Source organism: Vigna radiata, unplaced genomic scaffold (genome assembly GCF_000741045.1).
Source record: "Vigna radiata var. radiata cultivar VC1973A unplaced genomic scaffold, Vradiata_ver6 scaffold_111, whole genome shotgun sequence".
In the NCBI taxonomy this organism is placed as follows: domain Eukaryota; kingdom Viridiplantae; phylum Streptophyta; class Magnoliopsida; order Fabales; family Fabaceae; genus Vigna; species Vigna radiata.
In genome coordinates this window covers 594,551-606,758 of record NW_014543596.1, presented here as the reverse complement: position 1 = coordinate 606,758, position 12,208 = coordinate 594,551, and the positions used below count along the sequence as shown (strand labels likewise).

Sequence of the window (12,208 nt, the reverse complement as noted above, 5' to 3'; positions counted from 1 at the left end):
GGGGGTGTCTAGATTCTATGAACTTAGGAGAGAGTTGGGAGTGTTAGATATGTCTTAGGCTCAAGATTTATGAAATTTTCCCATTTTTCGTAAGTTTAGCATTGTTAATCGATTATCATAGGATAATAGTCGATTATTTTTGTTTTTGGCAAAGTCTCTAACTGCAGATAATCGATTATCCCATAGAATAATCGATTATTCTTACTCAAACCCAAATCTGGACACTTATGAGCAGATAATCGATTATCTTCATCTATAATCGATTATCATACAATTTTCATGGAAGAACACTTTCTTAAATTTGTCTAAGCATTTGGAGGATGTAAGTCTTGCCCAAAGAACTTACTTTGATCAAATTTATGAGTGGCAGCAAGCTCATGAAGATTAAGTGGTTGATCAATTTCATGAAATTGATGTTCGCCTAGGAAATATTGAAAATCATCTCAACCTTCAACCATCTGAGAGATCCCAAAGCCCTGAATTTTAGATTTCGGTTTATATGTTCATGTGCTTTGTTACTTGATTGATTTTACTTAAGAGAAATATTTTAAACGCTATATGTTCATTATATGTTCATGTTCTTGATGCTCCTTATGATAAATATGTAATCCTTTATGTTAATGAATAAACGATCTTTTCTCTTGTCTTTATGCATACATTGTTTAATTGAGCGGGAGATCACATTAAGGGGGAGCTTTATAATCTTTTTGCTTATGATAAAAAAGGGGGAGAAATATATTTTTAAGGGGAGAAATATAATTTTAAGGGGAGAAGTATAATATAAATTGATACAGGTATTGCTAACTTTACTGTTGTCTGTTAGCTTGTATGTTTTGCAAGTAAGCCAAAGTTGCTTTTAACATTAAATTTTTTATCATCATCAAAAAGGGGGAGATTGTTACCAATAAGGAGTATTGGTAAATCTTGAAGACAATTGTTTTGATGATGCTGCAAAAGGTCTTAGTTGAAGAGGAGTTTAAAATTATTTAAAAGCAATTTGTAGAAATTAAATGTAGTAGGAAAGTCTTATAAACTTTGTAAAACTTGCATTTTTAACTGCAATAATCGATTATGGACAAGCAATAATCGATTATCACTTGTATTTTCTACTGGAATAATCGATTATGGGAAAGCAATAATCGATTATCACAAGTCATACAGGAATAATCGATTATCACCTCATATAATCGATTATCACATTTTNACTGGAATAATCGATTATGGGAAAGCAATAATCGATTATCACAAGTCATACAGGAATAATCGATTATCACCTCATATAATCGATTATCACATTTTCAAAAACCTGTAATGGACTCAAATAATCGATTATCACTTACAATAATCGATTATTCGTGGCAGTTGGGACCTGACCTTTGGCATTCAGTGAAATTGGCTATATATTTGGCTTGTGTAAATTTCAGAGGTAATGTTTTTGAACTGAGAAGCTTAATAGAACATTGTTTGTCAGAGGAAAGTTCTCATAAGCTTTGTTCAAAGTTCCCTTGCTTGGCCTCGTGAAAGGAGAGGCTCGCGTATCGTGTGTCGATAGTCGGAGCAGGCTCTCTTGGAGTTAGCAAGGTGTTCTGCCTGGTCTCGTGAACAGGAGAAGCTCACAAATCGTTGGTCGATTGCTGGAGCAGTTCTCTTCGAGTTGACAGAGTGGTCTTCTTCCGGTTCGCTTGTCGAAGGAAGGTTTATTTATTTGCTTTTTATTCACTATAATTTTAATCTGAGAAACATCTTTTTAGTGGAACTGTTAATCACTGTTTATAGTGATTGACGACTGGACATAGATTCTTCTGAATCAAACAAGTATAAAAATTACTTGTGTGATTTTTCTACTCCCTGCACTTGTTACTTTTGCCTGCACTCAAACTGTTCGATTAATTTTTTGAAAGAAAATTATTTTGCGAAAAAGGACCAACTTCGTTTTAAAAGTGATTGAACACGTTTTCCGCTTACTCTAAGTTTAATTCCGCTGCGTTATACTCTATCTTCAAACCATACCCCCTGGTACCGACACATTTCAATTTTGCATTCCAACTTTGCCTATTCGTATTGCCTCTGTTTTCATGTTTTCAGTTGGGTTTTATTGTTGTAATTTCGATTTAATGTTAGCTTACGTTTGTTTGGTTGGTCATTAGCGAAATTGCATCGTTTCCTTGAGATTTCTGGACTGTTATTGTGTTTTTGCTACTCTAACTTGGTTGATATTGAATCTGGTTGTGCATTTGCAATCGGGTACATGCTTAGTTGCCTAATAGGTTTTTAATATTTGCTTAGTTGATGAAACTGTGATGCATAATTGATTGAATGTGACCATGGCGTTTGCTTAATTCGCTTTTATGAAAATATGGTTAATCTTCGCTTAGTTAGTTAGCTTGTGTTGGATTGGGGGTTAGAGGAGTGGGTATTTGTTGCTAATCTATGATTGGAAGCATGCAATTAAGCTAGTGATCAACTGTGTTTTAATCTGTGTTAAATTCAAGTTTTAATTTAGTTAATTTCATACACAAAATATGTCCAAAAACACCCCCACCAAGTGTTCGATCTTATTTCTTGAACCATAGTTGGTCCTTGAGAGACGACCTAGGAGTCACTTCCTAGTATTATACTACACTTAATTGCATATTAAATTTGATTCGGTATGATCTCGGTCAAATTTTGGTGCCGTTGCCAGGGGACCAACAGTTCGGTCTTAGGTTCTTTGTTGTGTTAGTGAGTGTTGTGTGTGCATTTTGTGTGTTGTTATAGTCTGTAAGTGCGTGTTGCATGTTTAATTGTGTTGTTTTTTGTTTGTTTGAGTCACAATTAGGAGAAATTGGATGCTATTTAGCTTGTAAGGTACAAGAATGCAATTGAAGAGTTGCACACAGTGAATAGTGCGTGAATAGTGCCCAATTTTTCCTAATTAATTGCCATTTTTCGTTTTGATAGCTAGAGGCCTTATTTTTTGTTGAAATTTGGTGTAGTCACTTCTTTTGGCTCATATTTTCATAGAAAAATCCCAGAAGCACCACTGGTTGTCCAGATTCGGTTTTGTGAAAAACGGGTGAGTCTAAACTTCTAGGAATAGTAACTTTTGCTCACAAAGTCGAAATTGGACAAATCATATGTGCTTTTTGGGTAGATTTGGGTAGAAAATCACAAGTAGTGCAATAGTCATCACTTCACCCCAAGCTCATGCCTCAAAATCCAAAAAAAGGTTGTTTACTATTTCTTTCATATTTTTGAAGTTTTATTTTTACTGTTTTTCACACTTTCCTGTGTCGGTTAACATAATTATACTTTGAGTTTTTCTTTATAATTTTTTGCACAATCTTTTCATGATTTTTTGGGGTTTGTCACAAATTTTCAGCCCATTCTGAATAGGTTTGCAAATATTGTTGTTTCACCCTTATGTTTTCACTATGTTGACTTTTGCTAATAGAGTTGACTTAATGTATGACTAGGGACAATCTTGGACCATCACCACCCTTTGATCTTGATATTGATATCACATTTTCGTAGATTATTTAGGCATTCTAGGAATTGTTAGTCTTTGCATTTAGATAGTATTAGTTGCATTTCTTCTACATGTCTACCTATTTCAGTTCTATGCATACTGCTTCTTCTTTTTGTGATTCCAATTATGATTCTCCTTTTGTTTCTAATGCTCCATATTTTTCACATACTGCACCTGTTGCATACACATCTAAATCTACTTCTTTTTGTGATTTCTATTTTGCTAATTTCTATGCTGAGAACAGTATGGCTTCTCCTACAATTTGTGAGAGTGCTCCTTATGAGCTATTTGCACATGATGAGTATGTTCCATGCGTTCTCACTATTAGACTGATAAATTTGCTGCCTAAGTTTCATGGTTTTGCGGGTGAATGCCCACATAAACATTTGGAGGAGTTCAATATCATTTTCTCTACAATGAAGCCTGCACATGTCCCTAACGATCAAATTTTCTTAAGGGCATTTCCGCATTCACTAAAGGGAGCAACAAGGGATTGACTGTATTGTCTTCTTCTAGGATCCATCATGGCTTGGCAAGATCTTAAGCGACTGTTCTTGGACGAATTCTTCCTTGCTCAACATCATTTTGATTAGTATGGTTACAACAACAATCCTAGATGGAATGATCATAACATGGGTTGGTATGGTACTCCACAACCGCAACATCAATAACAAGAACCACCATTGCAAAACACTTGTACGCCTTCACCAGTCCACCAGCAATACCAAAGTCAACAATATGATGTTTCTGCCCTAATAGCTCCTCAACCTTCTACTTTGGAGCATACATTAGAGGAGTTGTTGAAGCATATGACCATGCAGAACATTCAGTTCTAGCAAGATACCAGAGTGTCAATTCAAAGCTTGATTAATCAGATGTGGCAGATGTCCATTCAACTTCGTTAGGAACAGTCTCAAGATTCAGAGGAATTACCATTTCAGACTATTTAGATTCCACAAGATGTCAGTGCCATCAACCTAGGATATGGGAAGCAGAGTCATGTACCCATTGTGCCACCTAAATGCACCCTTTTTGACTTAGAAACTTGCTTTGATTCATGTTTTATCTTTAGTTTTGTGAATAAGGAAGTTGAGGTTATACTTGATGATTTTATTACTAGATTCCCTTGATTTTGTAGGTTTTTGGAATGATTTGAAAGAAGGGTTGAAGTATCAAGGAGTTGGAGTGCAGAAAAGTCAACCAGTCAACCAGAAAATTCAACTAGTCAACCAGAGTGCAAAAAAGTTACGTTGAGCACCACCGGTGAGTGCCAGTTAAGCTGTTTTGCACCTGAGCGTCACCGTTGAGCCTTATTTGAGTGCCACACCTACCGCTGAGCGTCATTTTAGCGTTGAGCGCCGGCGACGCATGTTTTGGGCCAGTTTTCTACTATTTTTATGATCTGTTGTTGGGTTTGGACCCATTTTCTGTTATTTTTCTGCCTTATTTAAAGACCTGGACGTCTTAGGGTTTGTATCTTTTGATGGCTTAAACACAGAAACACTCTTTTCACCCCTTTGGGGGTAGATTTGGGGATGTGGGAGCTCTCCTCTTCTCTTTTTAGGGTTTTATCTCTTCCATTCCATTGTACACCTAGTTCTTTCATTAATTGTTAGAGATATTCTTCTTTGCTCAAATGCTTGTGATGTTTTATTTATGTATAGCATAAATCTTATAATTTGTAAATATCAGGAGATTTCATACTCTTAGGGTTGGACGATTTGGGGATGTGACAACTCTCATTTTCTCTCCCTGGGATTGTTATCAAGAGATATCTTACAAATCACAATCTGGGGAATTCTCTCGGGAGCAATATTACCTAGACATAAGGAGAGGAGGACTGATTGCCTTTAAACTTCTGTGCGAATGTAATGCATGATTAGTTGTTAGGGATACAAGTCATTGTGAACTAGTAATTAGGAGTAGACTTTCTTCACCGAGACATCAGGTTGAAAGTAAATTAGAAAGTGCCATTAACGTTAATGAAGAAGATGAATTCGTTATGCATGAGAGTGATTAGGTGAAATCTAAACCCTAATAACATATTCATCTCATATTATCAACATCATCCATTCACTTTTGTATTTAGCCTCAATTGATCAAATTGCATGCATATGTACTTTTATGAAGATGGAGCCGTTGAAAGTACACCAACACAATTAATTATGTAGATGTCATGGATGGTTGCAGTAGTATGTCACTGAGTTGATTAGATTGATCAAACAACCTATAAGTTTATTTATAGGGTCAGGTGTTCATTGTGGCCAACAACAATGATAATTCCACCTACTTTAATCTAAGGTTCGAGATTGAACATGTGGAGATGAATGCACATGATTTAGATCCATAATGCATGAGGTCTGACAAGCATTTTTTAGGCATGTAAACTTTAGTCACTATCATGTTGTCCACCCAATCTAATGTAACGATTCATATTGAATCTTTGGAGCTAAAAAAATATTATTGGCGTTCACATTAGACGAGGTCTGGAAACCATACTACATAAGGTCTGATAACCATTTAGTAGGCATGCAAGTTTAGTCACTATCATGTTATCCACCAAATTTCATCTAACGGATCAGACTAAACCTTTGGAGTTCAAATAACATTATTGACATTCACACTACATGAGGTTTGGTAAGCATTTATTAGGCATGTTGGCCTTAGTCACTATCATCTTTTGTACAAACTTAAATGTAATAAGTCATTTTGAAACCCGACCCATCAAGCTATCGGGTTGTTGAGCTGAATGCAGGCTAATGTTGGATTGACAAATAGAATATGGATTCTTCAATTCAACAAAGACAATGGCACAATCAAAAAAGGGAAATTACATGTCAGGTTGGTGTGGACATGACAACAGAACAATGCATATGAAACTAGCCTCTATTAGTGTAATTAAGTCAGGCTACAGGGTGGCTTGTCAACATAGTTGGGTTGGCCTACTAGGCTGTCGTGCTTTGCTGGTCAAGTTGATTATGTGGAAATGGACAAACATGATTGACAACGAATCACATTGAATTAGTCAAGTCAGTGATTGTGTATATATGTTGCTAAATTGAGACATTTAAAGGTAGATCATGACTTAGTTACAACTTTGCTGGAGAGGTGGATGCCTGAGACACATGTCTTTCATCTGCCCATTGAACAATGTACAATAACCTTACAAGATGTTTCACTTCAATTAGGGTTTAGAGTTTATGGTCTTCTGTAATTGGAACAACAATGTTTGATTGGGAGGACATATGTCAAACATTGTTAGGTATTACACCAGTAAATGAGGAGTCCCTAGTGAGGTCCATGGTTAAGCTAAAGTGGTTGAGGAAAAATATATTGCCTCTAGAAAAGGATTCAAATATTCAGAAAATACATGCCCATGCAAAGCATATATATTATGATTGATTGAAAGGATCGATAATAAAGTACACTTAATGTACTTAAATTTTTCAAGTAATCTTCGTAGGACTCAATGATCTAGTTAGGAAACTGCTTGTTTAGTTGTTTTGTACAGGAAGATGTGTAGATCAACAGATCAACATATAAAAACCATGGGTGGATGTACATCGTTGTTACAGTCTTAGGCATGGTTTCACATGTCTTTTATTGTACCAATTTCATAAGTACAATTGAATTTTCCACTTGTATGCCAATGGAGTGGAGATCGCGTATTGAACTATCAGAATCTCTACCACAATGATTTACTCGGGTATCGATGAAGAATATATCATATGTAACATAATCAAGTAACATTGTATTTGTAGTCTTAATGTTTCATGTTCGCAATTAAATAAGGCGTTAACTTAACTAATGTTCACATAGTTTACATGGGTCTCGTACGAGGTATTGGAGTCAATCATTCCTGTCAAAGCATACAAGGACCAAGCATTGTGGACCTCATGCACAAGTTTACTTTGTTTTGCAATTGTTGAATGACACTAGTTAGACAGGATTAGGTTACAATTTTGGCTATCATAAGATGTTCCTAAATCACCCAACTATCTTGATGATTTCATAAAGTAGACTTGAAGAGAAGACAAAATAAGAATTAAATTATTAGACATATTCAATGGATAGACGTATGGAACAAGTGTAGCCTATCATTAAATGGATTACCAGTTCTATAACCACTTGTTCACACTAAGGAATATATGTGTATCTAAATTGAAGATTTGATTTGAAAGTCTAGACAAGTCAATCTTATTCAAAAATAAACTCAAGTCTACTTGGACTAGAGATCCAGGCATATTCATCCGAGTCAAAGATTAAATAAGATCATCTCTTCCAAAAGTTGACTAGAAAATTGAGCCAAATCAGCTCGAAAGAAGTTAATTTTAATTGAATGGCATCCCTTCTTTTTTAAGTGGATAATATGTTACCGCACTTGTGTTGACTGAGTCTAATAGAATGTTATTAAAAATATTTATTCCGCTATATATATTATTTTCACAATATTTTAAATTTTAATGTGTTATAAAATTAATTTTGACATTAATTAATTTTACATTAATATAAAATTTAATAATTTAGACTTGAATAAACTTTAGATTACTGATATATTTTTACTCTTAGTTTTGAGTGTTTAATAGATTATTTTATTAAAATTTTAAAAATTTATCAATACAAAACATTGATTTATGTTCATACAAAATATTTATTTATATTTTGTTCTATAAAACATTTTTAAATTTACTATGCTCCTCAACTTATAAAACATTTAATTCTGTAAATAAGATATTACATGTTTTAACTTGGAAGATAACACACAAAGACACACTTTCCTTTATTAGTTTAATTGCAACTTTATGCATTTTATAAGTTTCACTCTAATTAAAAGATTGAAAAAGATTAAGACACACATAGTTTCCATCATTAGTTTAATTACAATTTCATGCATTTTGTTAAGTTTCAAGTTAATTAAAAAGTTGAAAATATTAAGATTGTTCGAAAAGAGCCACAGTAGCTAGCTGTAACTATCACAATAGTAATCTGTGCCAATAGTTTCAGAAACACGCACATGGAACTCAAACTTTCAGTCTTCAGACTTCAAGTAGAAGGGGACCAGCACCGACCTCACCATGTGTTTGGAAAAATGCCATTGCAATATCATATGGTACCTCCCAAACAAATGGAGAGAAATGATCCTTTTTTTCACATCAACTTCCTTTAGTTTTCAAATCCACACACATTCATCAGAACCAACTACTATTCGTATTCATTTTGTAATTATCTGATTGTTATCCTTTATTCTATAAATAAAATTCTTAACAAAATCACAGAAAACACTCACTTTTACTAGTAATATAATATTATAAGCAGAGACTGATAATTCTGATTAGCCAACTTTACACAGAACAAACCAAAGTAACCATGGCTAGATAATCCCATCACAAGTCCATAGCACTTGAACTTGTTCAAGGGCAAGACATGACCACTTTATTCTAAAGGGTGTTCAGACCTAACACCAGAGAAAACCAAAACAGACACACAAACTTACATAATTTTAAGGTTTTTAACTACGGATAATAGTTAATTATTGTAATTATTCCTGCCGCTAATTCTAATTAAGGTCCATCTCTGCTTCAAGCTTTTGCGATTCAAGCTCACTTGCAAGTACAGGGGTTGCATGTGCAGTTTGATCCACACTTGCAGCCATCATTCTCACCAGCAACACCCATTTCAGCACCTTCGAATTGAGCCTTCACGGGTGCCACTCCCATGACCAAAGTCTCGGTGGTTGTTTGCTCCGTGTAGCTCAAGTCTGGGTACATCTTGCAGCTGCAGAACAATCAAAAACCAGAAAATAAGAAAACAAAAAAGTTTTAAGGGAATTTTAGACAACACAAATGGTAAAAACTCCTCTATTAATCATTTTTTTTTACTTGAAAGCACTGCGTTTCTCTCTTCTTAGCAGTGCACAAACATTAATATGGTTCATTTCCATCATGATCGGGTGAATTCACATTCAATATATTTGAGGACATCCAAAACCATTTTTCCAGAAATAAAAACCCGTGGAGATTCTAACAACCACAGATCAACTCAAAAGGTATTCAAAAACCAAACAAAATCGAAGCACCGCAATCTTTAGACCATAAAAGTGGTCGGAATTTGACATGCAAAAACCCACGTAAGAAAAAAAAAAATTAACGAACTTCTATACAAATTCAACGAAAGGTTACCCAGATAGCAAATCAAAACACCCCAAAAACCTTGCCCGTGTAAAGAAAACACAAGTCTACATGTTCTATAGAAGCAAAATAAATGTTCAGATCATAATATCCCCATGCAAGAAAATTAACAAAGCGTGAACTTTCGTGAAATTCAACCAAAAGGGTCCCCGAAAAGCAAATTAAAATCCAGGAAGAAAACTCTCAACAAAGAAAAAAACCGATATTTGAAAAGGTGACACAACAAAGACACGAAAACCTCACTCACCCTCCGCAGCCACTGCCGCACTTGCAGGAGCTTCCGCAACCACAGTTACCACCGCAGCAAGACATTTTCTCAGGTAACGAAAAACAAACACAGAAGAAAAGAAGATAACAACAAAGAACAAGTCACAAGAACAATTATCACACACAAGTTCGAGTTTCAAGGCGGAGCCATGATCCCAATTTATAACACAATTGAGTGGAGAGAGAGTAGAATTTCCACCGTCCACGTGTCTAAATCTCGCGGCGCTTTTAATCCTCTTCGGATCTCCACACACGTCGACGTCGTTTTCGACCCGTCATCATCGCTAGCCTTTGCGTTGGAGTTTTGTGGGGTTTTCTCGTGTGTTCTAAAATGTAGGCTTGAGACTCTGTGAACCAGAAGATGAGATGTTAGATAACGGTCAACAGGGAGAATCAACGGTGAGAGTTTATGGGATGGAAGGCGTAAAAATATCTATGGAAAATGTGACGACGTGGCACTCGTTCAATCATTCTATGCTTATTAATTGTTCTTACCCATATTCATAGATAAACTTAAGTTTTTAATTTGTAACTTAATTAAATTTTTAATTCTTTTAATATTTATATACTAATGAAGTTTCTTGAATATCCTGTTTCTATGACTTTATATATTCATAATGTATTTTTTTTATATTTTTTATAGAATGACCGTTATTTGAATTTTTTTTATTAGATAATGTGATGTTAACGTGAGAAAAACATTTATGACATATTTCAATACATTTTTTTTATTGATTAATTAATATGATTGATATTATGAGTTTATATTGATGATGAATATTTTTTAATAGTTTTTTTTTATTTTTTTTTATACTTCATCAAACTTGAGTATATGATTTAAGTATGTGATTGTGTTATTTTAGATTTGTTAAGGAAAAGAGGTGAAGAGAAGAAATGTTTGTATATAATTGTCTTAATTAGGTTTTATTTTAGTTAAATGGTGTAGCAGAAAATTATGTTTTATTTTACTTGAAACTGAGTTAAGAAGAGAAGTGGAGAAAGAAAAACGAATTGAATTTAAATTTTGTTTTAATTAAAATTTTATTTATTAATTTTAATTGAGTTTTATTTTAATTGGAATGTGTAACATATCAAAATATAGTGATTAATCATATCATAGTAGTCACATAATTAATAATAATTAATAATATATAGCAGTTATAAACTAGTAATATAAAATATAAATTTTACGGTCTTCCAAAATAACTATAGAATTTAAAACTTTATATATAACCTAACTATTAAAAAACTATATATAAAACTAAATTAAAACTAACTACTCTACAACATCTCCTTCATCCAATGATTATTCCAGGGAGATCTCATCTCCCTCTGCTCACCCACAAGATGATCATTGCAAAAAAGGAAAACATCGCAACATATAAAACATAAGATACACAACTGAGTAAGCTAGTTTAAATAAAAGAACAAACATTATATTTACTAATTACATTTTATACAATCATACATAGTCATTCTCAACACCAAACACTTTAGGCATAACAGAGTAAGCTAGTTTAAATAAAAGATCAAACATTATATTTACTAATTACATTTCATACAATCATACATAGTCATTCTCAACACCAAACACTTTAGGCATAACACTACACTGACTTTGACCGTTTAGACTTAGAATGACAATCGAGCTATGGTGGGTTGTGCACTCGTGGTGGCTTCTACTGCTTTGCAAAGTCATTGCCAATGAGTTTCACCCTACCACACTTACAAGGTTAATTTATTTCGGGCTTTGGAGCATATTGGAAGCCTCAAAGACTAAGACCTCCTACTATTCCTCACGACATGGATCAATCCTCTCTAATTGAGAATGAAAGACCAATGGAGTTTTAGGATAACCCCCAAGACTGACTCCTGCATTCATTCTATATATACTTGAACCTCACTAAGAGGATTCACTTTGGAACTTACTTTCACAAGATACACAGTAGAGTAAGCTAATTTAAATAAAAGAACAAACATTATATTTACTAATTACATTTCATACAATCATAAATAGTCATTCTTAACACCAAACACTTTAGGCATAACACTACACTGACTTTGATCGTCTAGACCTAGAATGATCGTTGAGCTATGGTGGGTTGTGCACTCGTGGTTGCTTCTATTGCTTTGCAAAGTCATTGCCAATGGGTTTCACCCTACCACACTTACGAGGTTAGTCTGTTTTGGGCTTTGAAGCATACTGGAAGCCTCCAAGACTAAGACCTTCTACTACTCCTCACGA

The 12,208-nt window shown here is 34.2% G+C and overlaps 1 protein-coding gene across 1 annotated transcript; it reads right to left on the bottom strand.

The window, feature by feature from the left end:
* Nucleotides 1-8,778: 8,778 nt before the first annotated feature.
* LOC106754556 (metallothionein-like protein 2) lies at nt 8,779-10,111 on the bottom strand. Its single transcript, XM_014636583.2, has 2 exons — nt 9,944-10,111; nt 8,779-9,283 (listed from the first exon to the last, which is right to left on the bottom strand). The coding sequence occupies exons 1-2, from the start codon at nt 10,006-10,008 to the stop codon at nt 9,109-9,111; spliced, it is 240 nt and encodes a 79-aa protein (XP_014492069.1). The 5' UTR covers nt 10,009-10,111; the 3' UTR covers nt 8,779-9,108.
* Nucleotides 10,112-12,208: the final 2,097 nt, after the last annotated feature.